Below are 26,214 nucleotides of genomic sequence, written 5' to 3'. Positions count from 1 at the left end.
GGCAGATCTTGCTCACGTGACTGCCTGGCTTTTGACCTCTGAAGGAAGGAGAAGCACAGGCCGCCTTACCGTCATAATGAGCTTCTCCACGCAGTCGGGGGCCACACTGTGGAGGTGGGTGAGGTGCAGCTGGAGGTGGATCTTGTTGTTGAGCATGTCTTGGCACAGGGGACAGCGGAGCATGGGCTGCACCGAGTGCTGCGTCATGGCGTGCACCCGCAGCCGGTTCACGTCAGCGTTGCTGTACTTGCAGTAGGGACATTGGTACATCTGTGGGGACATACCACTCAGACCGAATCCTCTGTTCCCTCCCAGAACGGTGTCTGGCCCTTCCCCAAGTACCATGAAATTCATTCCCACCAACATCTAAAATAACCACACCCAAACAGCATTCACTCCCATCAACATCTACGGCACCCCACACAGCACCTCCCCCATGACGGCAGACCCCTCTGGCCTCACCTGTTCTGGTTTGACCTCTTCTGATGTTTTTGGCCTCTTCGAAGAGGGTGGAGTCTCGGAGCTACCTGGGAAGGAGATGCGCTTGGAGGTTGCAGGAGACTCTGTCAACTCCTTCTCTGCCTGACTGGACGGCGCTAAAAGAAAAAATAGAAGATGCAATACCGTAGCCAGAGCAGGTCGTCTGGAGGGGGCTTTGTGCTGTACTCTGGGACAGCACAGGAAGGATGGCTTACCATGCATGCTGGGAAAGCCCTGTGTGTTTCTCCCCGTCCCACCCCCACCCTACCCTGTGAATTCCTGTTACTCCCTTAACAACTCAACGTTGAACAGAGAAGGAAAGAACTTCAGTAAAGGGCCCTGGTGTCAGGCTGGTCTAAATTCGGTCTCTTCCAACGTCCTACTATCTAAACACAGCTTGCCGCGTTATAAGAGGTTGGGGGAGAAAGGGACAGGTGGCGAAGTCTCACCAAATGCTTCACCAGCCTGAGTACCAGACACACCATAGAACTGAACAGCTATGAGCTCCCAACTATACGGTCACACTTCTGGGGATCACGACATTGCCACAGGCTTAGTGGACAGCTGCATATTAACACGTTAAAACTTCAATCCAGGTTCAGCGGTTTGCTTGGGGGGCAGGTAACTGAGGACTGCAGCGAGCGAGGGCGTGGCCCCGAGGTGCGACTGAAGCAGCTCTGCAGATGCTCAGGGTCTTCAGAGTGGCTGGAAAGAGGCCAGTGCCCTTCTGGCTCACAAACCATTACAAGCCGTGTTGCCCTTGCCTGCGCTGCTAAGCGCCAAAACAAGACCCCCAGACAATACATGCAGAGGGGCACATAAGGCTTGACTATCACATAGTAGGGACAGAAAGGCTGGCAGAAAGATTTGCAGGAAGCAGAGAGAGGGACCTAGGAGATCTTGGTGAAGACATAATTGGGCTCAAGGTTGAATGGGGAGAAGAAGGGCTCCTCTAGAGCAAACAGAGATTCCTCTGTGGCTGGGTTTGCTCATCCCAATCCTCCTTGCCAACGAAGGATATGAAATTCCACTTTTTCCAGAATGTTGCTTAAAGCAGTACGAAAAAAACAAAACAAAAACCAAACCGAACCCCAAACAAAACAGAAAATGGGAATCCATATTTACCAGTGGTGGGGTTATAAATTAACACATTCATTATGGAAATGAGGTTCCTCAAAGAGAAATCAACTTGAGATTCCTCAAAGAACTAAAAGTAGAACTACCGTATGCCCCAGCTAGTTGTTCCTGGGCACACACCCAGAGAAGTCCATACCTGACCAACGGGATGTGTGCACCCTGGTGTCTATGGCTGGCTGTTCACTACAGCAAGGGAATGGAACCAACTAGCTGTCCATCAGCAGGTGGATAGATAATGGAAATAAGGTGCATATATAAAATGAGATGCGACCCGTCTCCAAAGAAAAAGGAACTCACAAAATTCACAAGAAAATAGATGGATTTAGACCGTGTAATATTAAGCAAAGTCATCCAATCTCAAAACCAAAGCTCTACATTCTCTCTCACATGAATATATGTTAACAGATGTACGTGCAGGTGCAGAGTGAGGTGGGAAGGAGCATAAAAAAGGTAGATATTAGATAATGAAGGGCAGGATGCAGATAAAGGACACATTCATCGCCATGGAGGGTATAAAGCTACTCGTCTTTCTATTTCTAACTCTGTTGTGGATTTTTCAGCCTTCTGTAGCAGCGAAGAAAATAAAATGCAATTGACAGCAAAAGTAGGAAGTGAAGCCCACCCCACCCCCCTACACCTGCACACAGCTTCAGAACGGCTGCTCCAACTGTGACGTTGACAGCCGCGTACGGACTGGGTCTGGGCAAGAGCTTGTGTGAGTGGCTGCCTTGTGGCTGCCGATGCTTTCCATCTGCAAGCTCTTTGAAATAATTTTATATAAAAAACTGAAAATGTGCATCACTGCCATTACAAACGATATGCCTCAGCATTAAGTCACTGTTTTAGAAAGCCCAAGGTGTACTCCATGGTAAAACAGATTTCGTCTCACTCTGTCTGTTATCTGACATGTATTTTCCCTTTATATTCGACCTTGAAACCACTTCTGCTGTGGACCTGAAGGTATTGTATTAAATTTTCTTTACTTATTGTGTGTGTGTGTGTGGCACATGCTTGTATCATGTGCACGCGTGATGTGAAAACCAGAGGGCAGTTTGCCGGAGCTGGTTCTCATCTTCCAACATGGGGGACCTGGATTTTGAACTCGGGTTGTGAGGCTTGTTGGCAAGTGCCTTCGCCCACTGAACTGCATACTTTAATAATAAATTATTCTTAAAAAAATAAATTTTATTCATAGAAATCATAAGGCCATAAATTTTTTTTTGAATTGCCAAATACAAGAAATATTCCAGGAAGTTGAGGCTCTTCCCAGAATGTATATTTTGTGCCCTTTAACCCTGGTATCTTGGTAACCTGGTCTCCTGAAGTTTGCGGGGCATCTATTATTTAAAAAGTACAAGGGCAGGCGTATTACACACAGACCCTCCCCCTTCCTCCTCCCAGCACAGATTCATAACAGTATTTTAATCTGTCTCGGATCGACTTCAAACCCATTCTGCTCTTAATGGGAGTTATTCGTTTTCAGCTGAAAGGTGATACATGACGGCTGGATATCTGATGTGATGGACTGGCTGCTGATGAACTGGGTGCTGTAACATAGTCCCCCACGGCCCATTTCCCAGCTCCTGGCCCCCAGCAGGCCCTGGAGTGTGACAGCCCCAGCACAAACACTTTCCCAGCTGCGAGAGTTCCCTCGGCCACGAGCAAGTTCCTCACCCCCCCTCACACTATTCTTCAAGTACACGCTACAGACGGTGAGCGGAAGCCACCGATGATATGCTCTTTACAGGCTTACTGCCCATCCACTGCAGGGTGGCTGACCCCCGATCCCCACTGCTAGAGAAAACTGGCGGCCCGTAGCTTCTCAGTTGGAGATGGGAGCTCATGAGCTTCTTCCCACTCCCTACTAGAATGTTGACTGGCTGCATCTTGAGCGGGCGTCGTGGCGGCAACCACACCTGCTGTGTGTTCATGGCTGCGGTGGATCCATCACGTCCAGAAAATACTGTTTTGCTTTGGCCTCATACCCAGAAGTACACAGACGGCACAAACTGGAGTCAATGGGAATGGGGGTGACAATGATGACGACGATGATGAGGTGAAATAATAACATAGGACATGAAGTTGGGAGGGGTGGGAGATGGAGTTGGATCTTAAAGGGGCTAAAGGAAGGAGTTGAAGGTGAATATTATCCAAATACATTGTATAAAATTCTAAAGAATAAGAAATTCTAAGAATTCCTAAAAATACTTTTAAAGCTTAGTTGTTCCAAGTCATCCTCTGCACGCTTAGCTCCATCCCTAAGTGGTAAGGCATTAGAACTTCCGCTAGAAGAAGGGCATCTCCTTCCAGCAGAGGCAACCAAGATACAGGTGCTACTCCTGGTGCCCATCTCTGCCCACCGTGTGTTTGCTATGGGACAATGGTACGACCGACCCACTAAAGGCCTCCACCACTTGCCACCCCGCTACGAGAAGAGACGATTGTCTGGCTGCTCAACAGTGCGAATGAAAGGGCAATGAGACTGAGACCACCCAGCCCATCTCAGTCTCTCAGAGCTGAAAAGCAAACACCAGGGCAACCTCAGCTTCCTTGAAGGACCAAAGAGTCCATCCTCTTCCTTCAACTGGAACACAGGAAGTGTGGTGAGGGGGCAGAGGTGAGAACTCTGGTATCTGAAGCTACTATTCTTTCCCTTGGCGTGGTAGGGGGGATCTTTGCTGCCCTTCTCTCCCCACAAACCCCTAACTGCTCTGGGATCCTAAAGCTTCTTCTGCCACCTTGAGCCACGGAGCTGTTACAAAGGGTTTGAAAAATCAAATCAAATTGGCAAATGGGCTCCCTCAGTCCTCTTTCTTCCCAGAAACACAATAGTCTGGCTATATATGAAATATTATACCCACAGGTACACAAACTTTCAGCTTATCTTCTTTCTACCCAGGACAACTTAACATTATGACTAAATAAAATCTGCTCAGAAGTGGGCATTAGACCCCCCAGCTCACCAAGTCCTTAATTTAAAAGAAAAGAAGGGAGGGAGGAAGGGACGGAGGGAGAAAGGGAGGGACGGAAGGAGGGAGGGAGAGAGAAAGAGAGAGAGAAGAAAGGGAGGGGAGGAGAGAGAGAGAGAGAGAGAGAGAGAGAGAGAGAGAGAGAGAGAGAGAGAGAGAGAGAGAGAGAGGACTAGCATGCACTCAGTCTCCTGCATGTACCTGGAAGGTGTGTGGAGACTGCTCTTCAGAGTCAGGCCAAGATGATCTGACACCAGCCCCTCCCTCACTCGACCTCAGACATAAAATCCAAGCCCTAGCAAGTCTAGGTTAGAACTCCTTGTATAATTTCTGCATGTAGCCAACAGTTCTCCATTAACATGAGGAGAGGAGGCGGTATGACCACCAGGAGAGAAAGGACTATGGTTCTCTGCTCTGAAGACATCTCTAAATTCTATCTTAAACTCTAGAAAAAGATGTTACAATATAGAAAACACCATTTAAAAAAAAAAATCAATGGCTGGTCACTCTTAGTCTTCTCTGATGTCACGGCAACGAGGAGGAAACAGATGGACCTCAGAAACATGGCTTCCACTATCAGCAGCTGACGGACAGCAACAACAGAAACCGCCTGACGCCGTCCTTATAAGAATGATTAAACGAAGGGGAAACAATTAAGCCAGGCATGGAGGCATAGCTACCTGAAAGGAGGAAGCAGTAGGACTTTGTAGGTTTCAGCCTGAGCAACTTAGCCAGACTCTGTCAAAAATAAAGCCCAGGGGCAGTGGCTGGGGGTGGGCTGGGGATGAGGAAACAAACGAGTAAAAACTGGGTATTATACAATAGGGCACAATCTAACAAAGTGACTATACCGCCATTCCTGTGTGTATTACAGATATTAAAATGATTGCTATGAAAAAAAATCAGAAGTACGGCTCAGAGAAGATGAAATGTACATTTTACTGTTACAGATAAACCATAAGAATTGGAGGGAAAAAATAGAAAGTGATTATCTCTTTTAGGTAACAGCATTAGGTTAATTTCCTAAGTTTATTGTGTAGCTACATTATTTTAAATATTATAATTAAATGACTTAGCATTTAAATTCAGCTGTCCATGAAAAGTAGGTATTTGGATCCATGCTGTGTAAAACAGCAGGGGGTAATTTTTTTTTTTTTTAAAAAAAAAACTTTGCTGTTTAAGGCAGGTTTGTTTGTTTTTTCCCTTTTGGCAGTTAGGTCATAGGAAAATTCTTTAAATCTCCATGAATCCTCACAGGAAACACGCTGGGCTCCCAGCAATGCAAAGGGACCAGAATGTGGTATGGAGTCGAAGGACAGCATGCATGGTGCATGGCACACTACCTAAGGCAAGGCAGATGAGATTCCGGGACACTGGAAGGCTGGGCAGAACCGCTGCTAACCCTATCAGGTCACACGTACAGACTCGGGAGCTGGGAGTTAGGGTCGCCCTGACCAGCTTACCCAGCAAACACCAGAAAGTTGCTGTCGCCGCTTCAGAAGTGTTTCTAGAGTTCAGCTTCCTGTCATAGCCTCCTAAATCGTGGTGGGTGGGCCACTAAACCTGACAAGGACAAATACTGAAAAGAGGTGGCCTGATTCCTGCTTCTCTGTCAGAGGCCATCAGATTCCTCTACATTCAAGGGGGAAACACGGCATTGCGCATGACTTCTTTAGCGGGGAAAACCATTTGTGAACGGAGACATCCACCTAGACTCCACCTCTGTATATACTTTGACCTTATCACATTTGTCTGGCAAGTATTTAACTTCTAAAAACAATTATCATTATGTTTTATTATTAATAATTAGTAGTAAGTTATTCCTCTTCCATTCATGACAAGGAAGAGGGGGAAGAAAGCTCATTTGAATCCATGAAAGTTTGCTTGTAGTTTCTCTCTCTCTCTCTCTCTCTCTCTCTCTCTCTCTCTCTCTCTCTCTCTCTCTCTCTCTCTCTCTCTCTCTCCTTTTTGGAGACAGGGTCTCTATATATAGTCCTGGCTGTCTTGGAGCTCATATAGTAGACCAGGCTGGCCTTGAACTCACAGAGATCAGCCTGTCTCTGCTCCCCAAGTGTTGGGATTAAAGGTGTGAGCCACCATGCTCAGTCAGTTTTTGATGAACGGTTTTATGATGTTTGAACCCATCTGTTGTTAGAAACAACATCCATTTAAGGGCAGGCTTCTGATGTGTGGAGCGCATGGGAACACAGCATCTAAGTGTCAGTCTCTGTAATTCTGGAGGAAAGAGTCTTCCTGGAACAAATGCTTCCCCAACCTCAGTCTCCTCTCACAAATTCTGAACCCGAGTCACTGGAATTAAAAAGACAACAGAGTTGCACGTATGGCCCCCGTGGACTGTGGACTTCATGGGGTACATGTTTCTTTCTCATCTAGGGCCATGGGCCGTGTGATGCTGAAACCAAGGAAGGCAAGGGCTTTGTGAGAAACATGGAGGAAGAGAGTGAAAGGAACTATAAGGTCCAAGTTTCTGGTTTCCTCAAAATGTTAGGCAGGAACTGCTTGAAATCTGAGAAGACCGAGGTACTGGTGGAGTTACCTTCTGTGTTCCCATGCAAAAATCCATCCTCCCACCAGTTTAACTGGCACGGGGGCCGCTGGCATGGTGGACACCATGCTGTGACAGGCCAGCTTCCCTTTGGCCAGAGTTACTACCTTGGGGAGATCCTGAGTAGGGACCGAGCTGCCCACATACTTGGAAGTTCCTTCTCCACTGCCCCTCTTGGTCACCTGAAGGTGATGTTTACCAATGTGCTGAGTTTCTTCATTTGTGGGGCCCTGGGGTGAGCCTACTGAACGTTTGGGTACCCCCAGACAGTCGTGAGTCCAGAGGCCGCCACCACCCCCACTTCGCAGCATCCGACTCACGGCTGAAGCAAAGCTGACAGCCCCTCCATCTAAACTTCCATCTCCCAAACCAGCAGCGTAATGGAGGAGCCAATTAAATGATTATTAATTCATGTTACTTTCCGTAAGCCAGAGGTTCTCACCGCCTTGCATTCCGTAAACCAGCTTGCCACCTGCCCCAGAAATTTACAGCAATCTTTTATCTACCTCCATTGACTAGTGGGAACTTTTTTTCCTCCTCACACAACTTCTTATTAAAGTGTTGGGACAGCTACCCCGGCAGACTACACACGGATGTTTCACTAGATCTGAAAGTGGCCATGCAGCTCAAGGCTCTTGTTAAAAAAAAAAAGGCGAGGTGTGTTCTCCCCCTGAGCCCTTCTCCCAGACCTCCAACTCCCTCTCAGCAGCGCAAGTGCTGTGCCTCCAGAGGACTTTGTGATCTTCATGCTGTCAATGTGAGGGGAGCTGATCTTGGCGCTTGCTGCCATTCCTTGTTCCCCAGGGGACAAGCTGGGCTTCCCGATTCTGTGCTGGAGAGCACTGCGCTTGCTAAGTGGCCAGAGATCTGGCTAAACTCTCTTCCTCTGCTAATTCAGAGAACAACATTCCTCTGAAGAGTCTGCTTTGCTGCCAGCTGTCTTTAGGCGTGCACGGTCTCCTTCTGCCTCCAGCCAGACACTTCAAGACGCTTTGGAGAGGGTTGGAAGAGAGCTCCAGTGAACAGAGGCAGGCCTCTGAAGACACAGCAGGGGAGAGGCGATGCGCTCCTGCTAGGAACTGGAGCTTCTCCTCCATGCCTGACAACAGCCTACTGGGGCGTCTCCTTGGGAATGGCACCCCAAGTTGTGTTCCTCTAGGAAGCAGGTTCAAGGGTCATAGGCCCCAGAGTGAAAGACAGTGCCTGCACTGGTTCAGCATGCCACACGGGTCTCCCCAATGAAGACTTTGTGTTTCTAGAAAGACCTTTTCAAAGAAATCTTTGAGTTCAGTACGGATGGGTACAACTGTAACTTAAGGAGATTAATTTCTCTCCATCAACTCGGCTACAAACAAGACAGGGTAGCGCCTGAAAACCATCTCAGACACCATTGTTTCCCCTTTCTCTCTGAAACAAGCACTGGTCTCCAAGAAGCTTCAAGGACAGAGCAGGTATAGGCTGTGTATCCAATGCCACTTATGAGCTGTGCTTCTTGAAGATTCCACAGGCTTGAATCTCTGTCACTGTGACAGCACCCTTCCGTCCCCCACTTCTAATGCTGCCATTGCTGGTGTCAGCTGCCCAGACTCAGCACCTGCACCTACCTCTTCTAGGGACACCCCCATCTTTAGTCAAGCGCAGTTCTCTCTAGTCTAGAAGGAACTCAGGACTTGGCGGATAAATAAATGGCTCTAGCTTTTGTCTCTGGGACTGCAGCCCTTGGCTCCGGGAACTCCAGAGAGGGCCCAAGTTCCTAGTGAGGCTCAATGAATACTGACTCTAGAATACTGACTCTAGGCCCTACCTGCAGAGGCTCTGATTCTGTAGGGCTCTCTGAGCCAGAGAATGCCTTTCCAGAAAGTTCCCTAGTGAGGCAGGTGTTCCAGGGACCACACTTGGAAAACAGCGCTTGTTGTCACTGGTAGGAATCATAAGGAATTCTGCTCTAACTTGGATTAAGTTCAAGAGTCTGACAAGCACGGCACACCTGCCAGTCCCCTCTCTGTGACTCTGGCGACTTGAGACTTTCGGCTTAGTTTGGGGAGAAGAAGCAGGCCTGGTCTCAGTGCCAAGTGTCTCTGGCCAAAGGTGAAGGATTACATGCAGTTGTCCCTCACCTACTCACTCTAAAAGCAAATACAGACACAGTTTCAAAGTCAGAAATCTAGAGAGCATCACCTCCATGCATTTGTTCTATTTGCTCTGTGATCCAGAACGTCAGGGTGCCTTGTTTTGAGAAATCTCTTCCCATAGGTCCTGAGAAACCTGGCAAAAGCCTGTAGGTTCTTCTCACTTTGCCCAAAGGGGCAGGGCCAGCCTTCCTGCCTATGCACCGGCAAGCTGTCCTGGCCAAAGTCCCCTAAACTCCAACCCCGGGAGTGGAGATCTGGCAATATCCTGAGCTGTGGGGTCTCTGTCTTCCCAGTAAGCGGTCTCTCTGGAGCACACTGGAAGCCTCGCGGTGGAACAGCACGCCTGTGTTAACTGGTGGATACCACGGCAGCTGCCGCTTTGTATCTTTGGGGAGGAAACAGTACTATACTCTACATCAGAGGCATCAATCTGCTGCCCTAATTCCTTGTTGAAATATGCATAAGGCTGCTTAACTACTACGCTGATTTGAGCTCCCAAAAGGACATCTTGTATTTCCGCTTGCGAGACACCTTGCTCCCTCTGTGTCAGGCTTGTGAAGGAAGCACCAGTCAAAACAGCCACCACCTCATTTAGACCAGCCCGGCTGTCTCGACTATTGAAAAACTTCTAGGCGCTGGCTACCACCCTGAGCCCAGCTTGTGTCAGGCGTCAGGGACCTGAGAAGTGTTCTTGATTCCTAACCTGGAAGCAGTCAGCCAACTCTGCCTGCCTCTGGCCTCATGTCAGTTCCTACAAAGCATCCTGTCAGCCCCTGGCTTTAGACACGCTGCTTGCTGCTGTGGCCACAGGCAGAGGATACAGTCAGGTCTGTATTCAGCGTGTTCCCCTTGGGCTTCATGACATGACTATAATGACCATGGAGCAACCAGAGGTGGAATCACACAGGGGATACATCAGTGGGACGTGCTAGTCACTTCAGTACTAGGTAAACTGAGGCGGGGGAATCTCAAGGTCATAGTTATTCTGGGCTACATAATACACTGATTTAAAAACCTACAACAAAACAGCAAAAACTCAATGGAGACACAATTCATGGGACCAGACCAAAGGTAATTAGTTAATGGAAGTGCTTCAGTCTTCATAGGCTCAAGCATCCTTCAGGTCAGCAAGGGTCAATCTCTGTAGGTTCCAAGCGAAGGTCCCAAAGATGCAAATATAATCACACTCTCCCAGTGTTTTCCTAGTTCAAACCTCACGTCCTCGGGTTTTGACTAAATTCATTCACGAAAGAAACCACAGCAGCTTGGGAATGTACCCATGACGACAGGACCACCAAATGAAACCTCCCCTGACAAAGCAGCTTTCTCCTCGACCCTGCTGTAGCCTTGTCAGCAAACGGAAATCTTGTCCCCTTTTCTAGCATTTGGTGGGAGACCCCTGTCAGTCATCTTTGTTAGCACGGAAAGCAAGGTGTGTACGGCTGCCTGAGTTGTCACACAGTCTCCGCGTGTGGCTTGCTCACGGCATTCCCAAAGCTACGTTACGTGTGCACAGGGGAGGTGGTTCCCATGTCCCTTTGGGGAGGGTTCGAACCTGCTCCTTTTCCATGTGCCTGTTTTTTTCCTGGGCCGAGTCCCCTTGATAGGAAGTTACCAGTCCTCATCGCCAGGGAATAGGGCACAGTGGTCCCCACAGCTGCTTACACCTGGATCAGATCCCAACTGGGAGATTATGAGCACTTTATTGAGGGCACTGAACCTGCAGTCACCTCCATGCACAGGGCTTCGAGGAACTGACCAAAGGGGAGGTCAACCACAGGGCCTGGGCGCTGGAAGAGTCTCAGACACTTGTTACGTGGGTTTCACTTTTAGAAGTGCCTGGGAATAGGAGCCCACGCGGGGCGGTGAAACCATATGAAAGAGAGTCCCTGGTTTTAGGACAAGTGAAAGCATCCTAAATTTATTTTTTATGTACAGCAATTGAAATACTTCTGCTACCCCAAGGGCTGGATGCCCTAAGCAGAAAGTAGAGTCATTTATATTTCAAAGTCCTCATGCCGCGTTATTTAATTAATAGACACTGGGGCCATTTCTGAGCAGTGCTAAGCAGCACACACCAAACTCAGTAGAAGCCATGTACATTGCCACCCATCATGCACACAGCTGACAATTACATGGTATCTTAAAAAGCACAGGATTTGTAAGGTCTTCTCCATTTTTCATATAATAAAAGAAAGTAGCTGTGTTATATATACACTCTTCAGTTTGTAAGGTAGGGAATGGATGTCTGACCTAGAAGGTTAAAGGACCCGCTGGTGCATCATGGAGAAAGCTAATCAGAGCTCTGACACCCAGGAGGTCCTAATCTATGGCACGCAGTTCTCTAGCTGCAAAAATCAAGATAACAGGGGACCCAAGAAGAATGGCTGTGCCTAAGAAAAGTGATGTCCCATGAGGCACTGGGGTATGTTTAAAAAAAAAAAACAACAACCTGCTATAGCTCTCACAGAAGCCCTTCATGAAATCTGAAGCTCAAACAAGGCAGGGAAGATCGACAGGGCCCCAGAGTGAGAATCACAAGCTCGTCATTTCCTTGTGTGTGCACGTGGACAGAGGCCAGAAGATAACCGGAGCTGTCATTTCTCAGGTGCTGTCTTTCTGTGGCCCACAAGGCACCCAATGGGCTAGGGAGCTGGTCAGTAAGTCCCAGGGATCCACCTGCCTCCAGCTCCCTGGAGCTGAATTATAGCTACATGCCCCACACCCAGCAATTTTAAAACATGGGCTCTGAGGTTCCAACTCACAAAGCCAAGCCCCTGCTGGCAGAGCTACCTTCCTGACCTGCTATAAAGTGTTTTCCATAGCGACAAACATAGTTTACACCTTCATTTACTTGTCAAGCCCCTGATCTATACCTTAAGAGTGATTCTCATTGTGCATGATTATCTGATTACACAAGACACTTCCGTTACAAAGTTGCTTTCGGTTTTTGCATGTCTACACACACACACACACACACACACACACACACACACACACAACTGACAGGTCCTATCACTGATGACTTTTCAATATAATTCTCAGAGCCAAGCTTTGAGTTACTGGGATTCAGGCAAGTCTAGCTACACACCACACCCTAGGTCTATTTTTGCGTACCGCCATAAAAATAGTTGCTGGTTTGTTGTCAGTCGTGAGACAGGATTCTGCCTGCAGCGACTGCAAGCAGCCAAGTTCTGCTAAAAGCGGTCCGAAAATGGGAAAGGGGGTGGGGGTACAAGTGGACCCTGGAGAGGCTGACAGCAACACAATTTCCAGCCGTGTGAAAACAAAAACCTGTGTCAACCTGACATGAACCAGGTCACGCCAACACGGCTCCCAGCATCCCCTCACTCCTACTAGACTGCAGAGGCAAACCGACTTTGGGGTGAGGTAGAGAAGGAAGCAAGAGCCAGAATGATACGGAACCAGGCTACTTCTGTAGAGGGTGTACGGTGCTGGGGAATGAGATGGCTTCCAGCCACACAGGGCTGGCTGACCATTTGCTCACGCGGCACTGCCACTGTTACCCACACCATGCTGGACTGTGATGTTCACAGTAATGTGGGACTAGGGGAGTGTCTGCACTCTCTGACATCCCACCAAGAAGCGTGGGCTTGCTGCTGTCTGACCCCACGGAGAAAGCCAGTTCGAACCCTTTACCCAGGCCTGTGCCGTGTTACAGACCCACACATTAGCAAGACCTCTGGGAAACGTTACTAGTGCTCTGACGTTAGTAACTAATATTCCTGGAGGTGATACTACCCCTCAACAATGCTTCTTCTGGTTAAACATCTACGGTCCCAGAATTTTAAGTTCTGGAACTTGGTTCAACCCGCTATTTTATGGGTTGGGCAACTGAAGGTCAAAGACCTAAGGTCATGCATGGAAATGAACCTATGGCTGCTGACACCTGCTAGCCCGGACCTTTCTTCAACCCATGTTTCCTTTAGCATGTACCTTGTTTTACCTCCGTGTAGATGACTGAATTGAAAAAGGAGGAGTGGGAGGAAAGGAGGGAGGAAAGGTGGTGGGGGGTAGACAGGGAGAAGGTAGCAGCCCCTTCTAGGCTGTGACAGATTCCGTTTTGGGCATTAAGTCCCCTATACTGTGGCATCTCTATACAGTGCTGTAAACAACAGAGAATAGGGAGGGCTGATAATAGATTTCCACCACGATGCGCCTGCCCTGCTTTTTTTTTTCTTCAGACTGAGTAATTAGAAGGGCAGTGGCTCCGTAGGAATTATTCATACGCGGCAAGAGCCGTGCACTATACATTTATGTTAAACATGTCAAACCTGATTGAAATCATGCCTGCCAGCGCCAGTGCCCACAAACACGCTTTCCCCTCACGGCCGCCCATTAATACCTTCTCTAACAGCCATCTCCCATAGATTCCAATCATGGATGCTCTGCTGCACTAATTGCTCCGAGTTAGGTGAGCATCGTGGATTTAAAAAATAAATAAATAAATAAATAAGAGTAAAGTCCCTTTGGGCCCTTTCTCCACAAAAGAGAAAGCACTCCACTGAAGTTCTAACAGGAAATTTAACAAAAATATACACAGGAGCACCAGTTAAGAGACTTTTTAGAGCAGCACCATGCCTCTGTTTTAGGCTGAGCTGGTGCTCTGACCCCCTCCGCCCGCCCCTTTACAATACCCTAGCATCCCCTGGTCATCCTGTCTCAAGCCCCCTTAGCCAGACTCTGGAGCTCTGTGGCTAGAGACCATGGTGGCTGTAGCCTTTCAATAATAACCATCTCACTGTGGTTCTTCGCCAACAGCTCAATCTTGTCCCCTAATTATTGGTGATAAAACACCACATTAATTGTATAATTAATTTATAGCAATTAATGATGGACTTGGCTAATCACAGCATTAATCATTGTTTAGTGGGGGACACTGGGGGCTCTTCAATCTCAAACGCTCACACTCAAATCCACTCCAGCAGACGACAACAAGAGGTCATGTTCAAGTTTCAAAGGAGAAAAACCACAGAGTTGGACAGTGGAAATGGCAGTCCATTAGCGGACGCTTGGCTTCGAGGAGCCTTCCCATGCTGCCCCGCCCCGCCCCCACCTACCAGCCTGCACATTGACTAAACATGACCCTGCTTTTCAACGGCATAGACACACACACACACCACTGCTCAGTCCTGTGGAGTCCACGGGTGGCTGGGGCTGGTGGTACTTGACCATGTTTCACAGACAGAACCCTAGGCCTCCATAACTAAGTCCCATGACCAACCGTTAGTAGCTAATGGCCTTCCTAACTTCACACCCAGAGCCCTCCCTTTCCATGTCCACAACCTGCTTTCGCTGAAGTTCGTTTTATCGAATGTGTGCGCACTGAGCACACAAACATGTCAAGGTGTTTATGTGGCGGTCAGAACTGGTTTTCTCCTTCCGTTGGGGGAGGGGGATCCAGGGACGGAACTCAGGCCAGCAGGCTCTCTGGGCAAGTGTTTTACTGACTGAGTCATTTCGCTGGCCCACTACACGGCACATTCCCAGCAGATAATCCAGGTCATTCTGAACATGCTGGTCCAAGCTGGGTTGCCATTTTCACTGTACAACTTTGGGATCTACTCCTTATGCTTGGGTCAGTGAGGTAAAGCACATCAAGTGCTTAACTAAGAAGCCCATTCCTGGCTGGGCGATGGTGGTGCACACCATTAATCCTAGCACCTGGGAAGTAGAGGATCAGGTGGATCTCAGTGAGTTCGAGACCAACCTGGTCTACAAAATGAGTTCTAGGACAGCCAGGGCCCATTCCTGTCCTAGGTTTAGGAAAGCAGGATACGGTTCGCAATCTGCCTGTGTACTTCTTGTACCCTGCCTGAGCTTATTCAGCCTAAGCGTCCGAGCCTGCAGAACGGCAGAGGTGGGAGAGTAGCTGTGTACTCGCTTTCAGAGTGAGAGCGAGAATCGGGCATGCTTCTGTCGGGAAAGCGGTCTTGGCACACAGGGAAACCGATGGCAACTGGGATGGAGCATCAACAGCTGTGACTGGTGCTGGCCACAGAAGCCCTGCCCACCTAGCTGGGCACCCATCTGTGCCAGGAAGGTCAGATGGGAAGCCTCCAGATTTAACCAGTTTCAGAGTCAGAGTGCCCGTGATGAATTCTTTCAGGGCTAATCTTGTTCCTTCCGAGCCACATGTGGCTACTTTCATTAAAATGAAACAAAACTTAAATGTTACTGCCTCTGAGTACAAGTTCAATACAGACATTGGACATTCTGGTCATCATACAAGTTCCTGTAATGTTATTTTGACAACAGGCATCCTGATACCCAAGGACAGTGTCATGCACCCGGATAACAAAAGCCTCCCCTAAACTTGTGGTCCTTGGAACTCTGCCCAGTGCCTCACAGGCGCTCAGGGACGAAACTGCTGGTCCCTGTCTGACCAATCACATGTGGACTTCGTCTCAGGGCCAGCCACAAAGGATATCGCCAGTCCTGATCCCATAAAAAGCAACAGACGACAACAAAAAATCTTCAAGATTATCCATTCCTACACAAAACCCCAAACTACAAAATCAATAGATAGGGAAAATGCCACTATCCAGACCCCTCTGAAACATTAATCTGCATCAGCAGCAGTCAGTCACTGGGCATCACAGCAAGCTGGGAAATCACTGTTTACTTGTTTGCGGGGAGGAAGCAGCCCCCAGCATGCTTAATCAGATTGCAACAACTCAATTTAGGAAACAAATGAAAGACAGGCAGACTTTTTTTTTTTTAATTACAATTTTTTTTTCTTCAAAATACTAAGCATCCAAAATGATGGTTTCAGTTGCTGGCACCTATATCTATTCCAAGATCAAATTAGCTCCAAGTGCTTCAAGAAAGCCTGCCATTACAAACTCAGAAGCCACGGACAGAACTATGCTTCAGGTCAGAGGAGGGTCATTTGCAGGTGTCAGCAAGGAAGCCCACCTTCTTCCTTTACTTCTGTGCATCTGGCAAGGGGTGCCCTGAGTCACTGTTCCTCGGTGTCTTCTGGAGGCAAAGAGCGAGAGGTGGGCCCGTTGCGTGGATGAATGCGGACAGGAGAGCCTTGTTAGGGACATGAACTCTATGGTTCTCGTTTTACACCTTTTAATGGCCTCCTGGTTGCTGAGCATGTCCGCTGAGCGCTAAGATGGAAGACGGTGTTCACTCTGAATCATATACACTGGACTAGTTTAATTGAACCGACCAACCTCAACAAAGCCTGCCCTATACAGGTTGCATGGAGCTGGCAGTGCAGGTGCTGCACATAGTAGGAGCTTTGCAAGCAACCATTCTTTTATAATGTGTTCAGCACTCACATGGGATGCAAGAAACACACAGCAAATATCAGTGACGTGGCTGTATGCTGCTTCTGCTACCTTTTCAAAAAGTCTTAGAAGCCACCACCATGAGTCGTTGGTTTCATGTTCAAATGGAGAAAGCCAAGAGAGATGGCTACTGGTCTGCCTCAGGTTTGACTGACTGGTAAACAAACTCCAGACACAAAGCTGACCGTGCTCCTGGCTTCCTTCTGAGCTTCCTGTATTAGGACAACACGTCGCTGGGAACTACACTTAACCTCTCTCACTTAATAGGAAGGCACGAAGAGGTTAAGAGACTCAGTAATGTCACCCTGCAAATGACAGGGTTGTGACCAGAAACCAAGCACCTAGATCATGGGAACACCCAGGTGACCTTGAAGGTCACTGGAGCCTTTAGAGTGTGTCGGCAAAACGTGCTCCCCTTGGGGCACACGATGCTTGCTGACTGTCTACACTGCCTATTTATATTCCTCACCTCAACAGTTTAGGCAAAACCAGGTAGAAACACCTCTCCCTGCGTCCAAGGGGACCTCACTCACTGATGGCAGCCCCTTCCCCGTTGGCTCTCCCTCAAACCCTCCCAGGGAATCTGACCCTGACCCTCAGTGATATGGCAAGATCCAGCTCGAAACTCCACAGAGCCTACTTCAAAAAGAGGACTCTGAGCCACAGGGACAGTGAAATCCACCTGGCGCACCCCTCTGCTCAGCCTGTGCCCTGTCCTCTGCTCCCTCAGGGAGATTCCCCCTCCCTACGCCTGTCCCCGCTGTCTGAAAGCCTCCCAAACTTTACTTTTCTAGGCCACACAGCCCTGACTTCCGCAGGCTCCTCACAGAGGCAGGACTTCTCGGCCGTCAGTCATTTTCATTGCTCTCCTCTGGCCTCTCTCCAAGATTCTGTATCTTGTTTAAATAATGAAGGCCAACCCCCCAACCCTCAATATGATTTAAGAACAGTCTTGCCTAGAAAAGAAACAAAGGCCTAACCAATACAGACTCGAGAAGGTAAATATTTTCTTTAAAATCAAAGAATTATACTACTGAGCATGGTGGTAAGAATTAGGTTGACCAAACAGAATAATTTCTGTTGCTTGTCACAGCATTTCCTGTTAGCATTGTGACTGTGTCTGCAAGACTTATTTGCCCAGTAAATCCTCTCAGAAATGACTCAGCGCCTCCCCTGAACCCCTGAGCTTTTCTTCTGTCTCAACTCTTCTCTCCTCAGGATAGAGATCCTGTCATCTTGAGAAATGGCCGTTCTCCTCTCTTGGCACTGGCTTTTCCAGAAATAGCACTTCCTGCCCTGGCTTCTTCAATTTGTTCTGCTTTTGCTAAAATGTTCCCCCGCCAGACTACACTGCTGTCCCTCTGTAAAGGGGAATGCTGGGAAGAGTGTGCAGGCCCTTCTCAGGTCCCCGGATGCAGAACGATGCCCACCGTCCACTGCCTCTGGTAAGCTTGAGGCTGAGAACCAGGGGTGACCTCAGCCAAGATGTCTTTGATGAGCCTTCAACAGAAGGAGGAGGATAAGAAGCACAAGGCGACAACGCTGAGCAGCTGCCCAAGAAACGGCAGATGCCCGGTGCTCGATAAGGGTGCTTTGAAAAGAATATGGAAAAGAGAAAGGAAAACAGGGAATGAGGATGTTTCCCTTTAACCCTGGCAAAGGCAGGGGGATCTCTGCAAGTTCAAGGCTAGCCTGGTCTTTATAGTGAGTGAGATCCTGACTCAAAGAAGAAAGAACAAAAGGGGGGACCTAACAAAACTCCCTCTCTGGCGTGCTCAGAGCACATACTTTGGAAGATGAGTTGAGGTGTGGGTCTGTTTAGCCGAAGCAGCTTCGTTTCTCCCAGGGAGAAGGCCTGGGGCTAAGGACGGCCATGCATACTACCTGCCCGCTTGTTCTGGCCCTCCTCGCCGCCGCTCCCCTGGTCTTTGGCCAGCTCCTCTGGGTCAGCGGGTGCTTCACTGGGTCCTTCGGCATCTTCAACGGCTTCTTCTGAAATATGGAAAAGCAGAGATGTCAAGGATAAAAGCTGGGAAGGTGATGAAGGGCTCACTCCTCGCCCCACAAAGCACAGATGTTGGTGACTCTGCCCTTCCTGTCTCCCCTGTGGCCCAGTGGGGCTGAGGGTGTGTCCAGGGACAGAGCAGCAGTGAGGCCTGACTGGCGCTAGATGTGTGCCAGAAACTTCCAGATAGACTCTGAGGGCCGCGCCTGAGCTCTCTCCAAGCGAAGCGGTCACTTACTGAACTCTGGCTGAAGACTAGATCAGACTGGGTGGCCGCGTCCTCCCTGGCCCGGCAGTGTCTATACATGTGCCAGACGGTGACAGGAGCTCCCGCAGTCAGTTACGTTCTGAAGAGTCACAGAACATCAGTGATATGTTTTAGTGGTATAGGATATTCTAGAAGCCTGATGGGAGAGGCTCAGTGGAATGACCACTGCCCAAGGTCGGCTGGCTGTGGAGCCAACCGCTTCTGCTCAAGGCGAGAAGGGAAGACTCTGTAGTGACGGGATTTGGTCCCTGGTCTCCTGACCACTGGATCACCAACCAACGCCGGCACTTAATGGGAATGAGGTGAGAGGAGGACTCGGGACTAGAGGATGGCTCAGCACTCTGCAAACCTGGTGGACTGAGTGTGAGCCCCAGATTCTCCATAAAGATGGGAGAGAACCAACCCCATAGAACTGATCCCTAACCTCCATACATGTGCTCTGGCGCAGGTGCCTACACAGGTACACTACCCCCCCCCCACACACACATACACATACACACAGGTGCCTACACAGGTACATTACACACACACACACACACACACACACACCTCATTTTTTTTAAAGACTAAAGCAAACAGTCAAGGCGAAAAATCTCTTGAAGTGATGAAGAAACTGCCATGCACCTCTCTGGGTTCAGAAGCATGAGAACACACACTCCTACCCCATCACAAGAAGCTCGGACCAGACTCAACGGGAGCCAAGACCAGGACACAACCTAGGGACTGGGTTCTAGCCAGTGCCACCATCAGATTCTCCAACCACAGCCTGCTTTGTCGGTTGCTTTGTTTTGGAGACAAGGTCTCACACTGTGGCCCAGGCTGGCCTTAGACCCACCTTTAAATAATTCAGGTGTTATACCTCCCAACTCCCCCAGAACTGGCCTCTAAGTTCTATCCCACAGGAGGAGGGAACAGTCATCGCAATTTGTCTTTATGGGTTTCCAAAATAGGCCAGGAGTATTCTAGACCTGTGTTTTCCTAAGTCTTCTAGAAAGATGACAGTGTATCGATGGCTAGAAAAACGAACCCTGAAGAAGAACGGCCTTTCTTCCTTACCAACAGCAGAGAGCCCCAGAGACAACGGCACGTGAACTGCTTATCCATCATCACCTCGGGGCTCTCTCTGTTTTTCCTGTGGTCTTTGTTGGCTCATTGCACAGAAAAGTTAACGGAGTCTCCTGACCTTACCTTTAGTTCAAATAGACAAAAATCGGGCATTCACGGCTTGACATTCAATAGGTATACCACTCAACATCAACACCATACAGTCTTGTAGAGAAAAAAACAAACAAACAAAAAGAGCTTAAATATGAGAGGGCAAAACAAGTAAGTTGTACCAAAAGATACACGTGCCATCTTGTGTTCAGGTAAAATGTTCTCTGCACATTGATGCTTTTGATAAGATGGTTATAAAATTCATCTTTAATGGCAATACCAGCAATAAGTTAACCAGTACCAAACTGGGCATATGTACACTAGTTAGGCATCTTAAATATGTTCCGTGGCACAAATCATTTGCAGGATCGAAAAAGTAATTACATGGGCTGGCCCAATGGGCACACCGCCTTCCTGGCACACACATCCATAATCACCTCAGATGGAAATAGGCCGGCTCTCACAATGGACAGCTCCCCATACAGTGAGAAACCATGTACCTTTACTTCAGGAGGTGATTATTATTATTATTATTATTATTATTATTTAATTGATTTTTTGTGGAAGATGTAAATCCACTTGAGTTTCTAGGCTTCGTTTTATCATCTGTACTTATACACTAAGAGAATGCTGTATGTGTGCTCTGGAAAGAATGATTAAGGAATTTATAAACAAGCCAGATCCTCTTACAGGGGACTAGCGTCCTCACCCCACTTTAAAAAATAACAACAAAAATATAAGAAATAGGTCTCCTTTAGTCACAGGAGTCTCTGCAGTTCCACCTGTGACCTACAGGTGTCGCCCTCTGCATGACAAGGCCCAGGAGGGCAGCTGGCTGGGAGGCAGACAAGTCTGGGCTGCCTAACCTGAGCATGTGGAAGTAATACACATCTCTAAGCGAATGGCCTAGTCCTGGGGAAATAGAACATTCATAAGCAGTTACACCATCTGTCTTCATACCATCGTCATCAACAGAGAGAGGGTAAAGGCTCTTTAACATGGATGAAAGCCCAGGCTGACACTGACCGGAAACCTGTGAGAGCTGAATACCAATAAAGGTAGAGAAATGATTAAAAAACAGGGATACCAACTGCAAATCTGTCTGGACAGCCCAGGCTCCTGATGCTTTGCAGACAGGGTGTGTCTTTACTGGTCCCAGGAGTGTTTTTTTTTTTTTATGCAAGTTTTTCTCATCAAAGGCCTGACTTGGGCACCCACAGGGAAGGGCTGGTCAGTCTCCTGGCCCCTGGACATAAGTGTTGGGCAAGGGTGCAGGAGCCTCTGGGTCTGGACCAGAGCCTGCCCGCTGAGCTGGGGCCGCCTGTTAGTTCCTCATGTACTGACAGGGTGTGGAACGGAGGGGCAGTTTTCCTACAGATCATCCCGACCCTGTGTGGTGGAAACTGGCCGGGGGCATCACTGAGGCCATGTTTCTGGTTTTCCTTCTGTAGTATCAGCTACAGAGAGATGGCGGGAACAACTGAAGGCTTGGGCTGGCAATAGGTTTTATCTGGAAAATCCTGTCCATTGCTCTGAGGAATACGTTGCTCTCCTCCAACCAACACACTCACAACAACCATCACAAAGCTCAAGCAGACACAACACAACCGGCTTTCCCTGGGAGCATTAAGGAAATGATATATCACATCCTAACTGCGGCACAGCAGGAATGCTTTCTCAAGGGTGTGTGGCAAGACATGGGCAAGGGGGTCGCTCCCCACCCCAGCCCCAGTTCTCAGAGAGGCAGCGGGTCCAAGGCATCCAGACCACTCTGGTTTAAAAAGATACCAGAGGTGGGGCCGCTACAATCCTGCAGGAGCCCAGCTTCATGGTCGCGCCCACCTGGGCCCTCAAGTAGAGTACTCCCGCCTGCCTGCCTCCATTGTCAACGTGAAATCAAGAAGGGGAAACTTTGATCATACGGTCTCCGGCCTCCATTTCCCCAGGGCTGCGATCGTGAACAAGATGGAGCCAAGGGCTTCATGCCTGCTAGGCAGATACTTGACCAGCGGGAGCTCCACTGTGGCCCAAAAATGAAGGAAATCTTGAAAACTAACATGGCCTTCCAGTGGTGCCCTCTGCCTCTCTTTCACCGCCACATAAACCGTGGCGTACGGCCTCGGAGCAGACTAGAAACCTGTGTGCTACAAGGTTTCTCTGTGTAGCTCTCACAGTGCAGGATCTAGCTCTGTAGGCCAGGCTGGCCTCGAACTCACAGAGATCCGCCTGCCTCTGCCTCCCGTGCTGAGATTAAGGGTGTGCGCCACCACTGTCCAGAAGAAAACTATGACTTGATTGCCTCTTTCTGACAAATCCTAGGCCCTCCTTCTCAGGGCAGAGCAGGGCGAGTCTGCTGCAATCACTCTCAACTCCTGGCCCAAGAATCCCAGCAAATAGACTGACCCTAAAAGAGGCATGGACCTAGAAAAATCTCCCACAAATGCCCTCTCTAGCCCCTGACCATCGGCCTCCTGACCAAGGTGACCCAAGATTCTCCCCCTGTGACCTCTCCAGAGGAAGGCACCTATGTTAGCTGCCAACCCCCGGGGATCTGGAGGAGTTTGGGGAGCAACCCGGAAGCTGGTGCGTGCAAGGAGTGTGAGCTAGAAGCCAAACCCAGAAAACACCATCATTATGAGGTCAGCATTCCACCACGGCACACGCTTCCCAGATAGTTCACCCACGAGAGCATTTGGGTTAAAAAAAAAAATACCATTTCCCCCCCCCAAAGAATGGGTCTAGTGACGTGTCCACTGGGGGTATTTTACACATCGCTTACAGGCTTGAAGGAAGGGGAGCCAATCAATGATTATAACTAATCCCTCTGTTCCTACCTCTTAACAGGATAATGTAGATTAATTCAAACCTGACAAAGCCCCCACAGTGCCTTGATATGATAGAAATTTGGAAATTCTCCTAAGAATCAGGGTGTCTGTACCCAAGGCTCTCACACGAACATGTTACTTAAATAACACACCAATCTGTGATCCCCGAAGAATGAAATTGTTCATTCTCTTTTACGGGGGGGGGGGAGCTTGGGGGGGCGGAGGGGGATAAAGTGAGTTTGCCTGTCGGCGGGCTCAAGAGCTGAGAAACATTAGCTGTCACGAGCCACAATCAAATCAGGTTTGAAATATTTAGCAGTGGCTCGGAAAATGCGCTGGTGCGGCGCTGACAGGCGAGGTGTGCAGACGCCCGCTCTCCATTATAATGGAAATACCAGGCCCGTTCTGAATATGTATAACCCAGAAAAATGTATTGATTTTTCATTCGGCATTAAAAAAAATGAAATAGCCTGCAGCTGTCAAAAGCCTTTTGTTAAAAGCCCGTCCTTCCTGGAATGAGGTTTACCAGAAACAAGTTTTAATTGTATATGGGACCTCTTCTTTGAAAAACAAAATAACCAATCTGCTTACTTTGAAGACAGGGCTAAGGCTTTTTTTGCCTTGCCGCCTTTCTCCCGTCTGCAACCTAAATTAACAGAAGGAACGGCCACCTAGGCAGGTAGGAAGCACCATGCACTCTGACCAGCGGAAGTGACCCTCGCGCCGAGGGTGGCAGTTACGGGGATGGTTGGTTGGTGGTGGGTAGCAGGAGGGACTTGAGCTATGCTTTGTCCTCTTGTCCCTCTTCTTTGGGCGGGAGCCCTGGGCTCACGCGCTATTTGCCCAGCCAATCGCTTCCACTCTTTCAGCCTTGGTTGGCACAGGGCAAGGTGAGGAACAGCCTGGTGTATCCAGTCCTCTCAGCCTTTTCTTATCAATGGGAAACCTCTACTGGGTACAGATATTATGCAAAGTGTGCACGCTTTATTTTGCGAAGGAGGTCAAACCCCACAGCATAAAAGATAACTGCTAAGGCCCAGGCCATTTACTTCAAATAAAATCCACCCCCACTTTACCCCACCCCCCTGTGTTAAGATTCTGACACACAACAGAAACTTGTAACGGGTTGTGATGCTCAATGCTGACGGGCAGATGGCTGTTCTGTTGTCAGTTTGTTAATTCCCATCCTTGTCTTCTCCCTCCAATCTAATGGTGATGATGCAGTAAGCAACAAACACGAGGGTGGAGCAGAAAACTACATCCTTCTCCCTCCTGGACATTCTGGCACCTTCCCTGAAAGGTGACCCAAGGCATTACCAGTAGGTGACTCTCCGAGCCCCTGGACTGTGTCTGTACTGCGGTCACATTCTAGTCCTGAAGAAGCTATAGTGGCATCCCAAACACGGCCTCTTACCCGGTTACTCACAGACTTCCTTCCATCCTCGACAATCTGTCTGGAAGCTGCCTGAGGGGCAACTCAGAGCACTGAAGTCTTGTGGGTAACAACTCCTCAGCTCCAGGAACATTCCCCGAAAACAAGGTAACAGGGTGCCTGCCCACCACAGACACAAATCCTTGTCTTCGCAACTCTGGTCCTCAGTGTCTCCGTGAAGGGTGTACATCCTCACCGGCACACGGAGAACAGGGCATCCGCACATCTCCCTGGCAGTAGTTACCCGAGGGTTCTAATTTTTAAACAGCTGAACAACTTTGTCCACTTTATTTTATACTTCCTATAGATTCATCAAGGAAAACAGCAACGGGGTTGGGGGCAGGGAGGGGAGCATCTACCATAGTCCAGGCAGGAAAACTTCACAACAGAGCCAAAAAGAGGCAGAAGGGGGCTCCCTCTCCAGGCCACCATTGCCTTGACCGTTTTACCCAGGTAAGCTCTGCAGGTTTGCCAAGGACAGCCCTCCAGCAGCTGGGAGAGCCGTGGGGGCCCAGGCCAGTGTTCCTACATATTGTTTTCTCACCTTGGTGGGTGGAAAAAAGCAAAGAAGAAAGAAACTAGTCAACGTCATGACACGCTGTTTATATAAAACCACCTTCTCGGAGACGACATTTATAAACACATTCCAGCCCACCAGAAGCCGGGAGGACGTGGACAGGAAAGGACCTGGGAGGACGTGGAGGGGATCAGCCCTGGGCTGCTCTCCAGTAAGAGGCTTCTTCTCCTCTGGGTCTTTGAAGTGACTGTTTGACTTAGGAATTCTCCGCTCTGTGCTCTGCTCATTCAGCCAAGACACCTGGGGGCTGCACCTGGCGATTCTGGAGGCCTCTCGAAAGGTCTAGGTATGGGGCTGCCACCCTCCCAGAGACCTCTGGGAAAAGCTCTGTGGAAGGTGGACAATGGAGGAATCCAGCCTCCTCGCCACTGCCCTGACCTCCTTTCTCACCCCCACCCTACCCACCTGCCTTCTGGCACTGGGCTGGAAGAATCGCCACTCAGAAGGCAACTTTGGGTGTTATTAAACATGACTAATTGGGGGCGAGAGACCATTATGCTTTTGTATATCTGAAGATCCTGCCACTGTTTACAGAAGCAAGAAAAATGGGGGCTGTGCAGCACGCAGCAGCCTGGGAAGGCTCCTCGCCTTGCTTCTGCACTGACTTCGCTTCAGACTGGTGCAGCCACGGGGCAGAATCCTTGTGGGTCCAGAGCCTGTGGCCTTGCAGAGAAAATTCCCCTCTCTGAGCCGTCCCTCCTGCGGGAGCAACACTGAACAGGAGTTAAGAATGTTGCCATTGTGTGGCCAGGACGGGCCCTGCCATTTTTCCTCTCCCAGGCAAGGCCACTTGGTCATTTGAACAGTTTGTCAAAAACCACACTAGAATTAAGGGGGTGGGTGGGGGTCAAGAGAGGAGAAAAAAGGGAGGAAATGCCGAGAGCCGGCACTGCACCGCGTCCCATTTATCTGTGTGCTTTAGTGAAAGCACCTGGGCAGCCCCCTGCAGAAGCCCAGAAAGGATAAAAGGGAACGAGCAGCGACAAAGCACAGGAACGAATGTGCCTCGGACTCGCCTGGTGGCGATTCACAGGGAAGCAAAGAAAATAACAGAGAGGTGTGAGCTCCAGTTTGTAAAATACAAACCCAGGCTCTGAAAGCACGCACGGTAAACAAGAAGCCCAGAACTCCCGAGGAAACTGAGTTCAGCAGAGACGGGTCCCTGGGTTTCCACGGAGCTCTGGCTGCGGCTGCTGCTTTCACACATGAAGTGTAAAAAAGGCAAATTCCCTGAGAATGTTTGTGGCGGAGCGTGATGTGATTGTGCTGTCATTTATGGGAAATAATCGCAGACCCATCTCTCCCTTCCCCCCATTTTCCAGTCCAAATAACCATGAAAAATTACA

The 26,214-nt window shown here is 49.0% G+C and overlaps 1 protein-coding gene across 1 annotated transcript in view; it reads right to left on the bottom strand.

Annotated features, from left to right (window-relative positions):
• Zfhx3 (zinc finger homeobox 3) overlaps positions 1-26,214 on the bottom strand; it is a 244,580-nt gene that overhangs the window by 26,621 nt on the left and 191,745 nt on the right. Inside the window, exons 5-7 of the mRNA XM_057753329.1 lie at positions 18,491-18,598; positions 463-596; positions 70-270 (exon numbers count right to left, since the gene is read on the bottom strand). Coding sequence (XP_057609312.1) covers positions 70-270; positions 463-596; positions 18,491-18,598 — 443 coding nt within the window. The remainder of the gene's footprint in view (positions 1-69; positions 271-462; positions 597-18,490; positions 18,599-26,214) is intronic.

Source organism: Chionomys nivalis, chromosome 21 (genome assembly GCF_950005125.1).
Source record: "Chionomys nivalis chromosome 21, mChiNiv1.1, whole genome shotgun sequence".
NCBI lineage: Eukaryota > Metazoa > Chordata > Mammalia > Rodentia > Cricetidae > Chionomys > Chionomys nivalis.
This window is presented reverse-complemented; position numbering and strand designations above follow the sequence as displayed.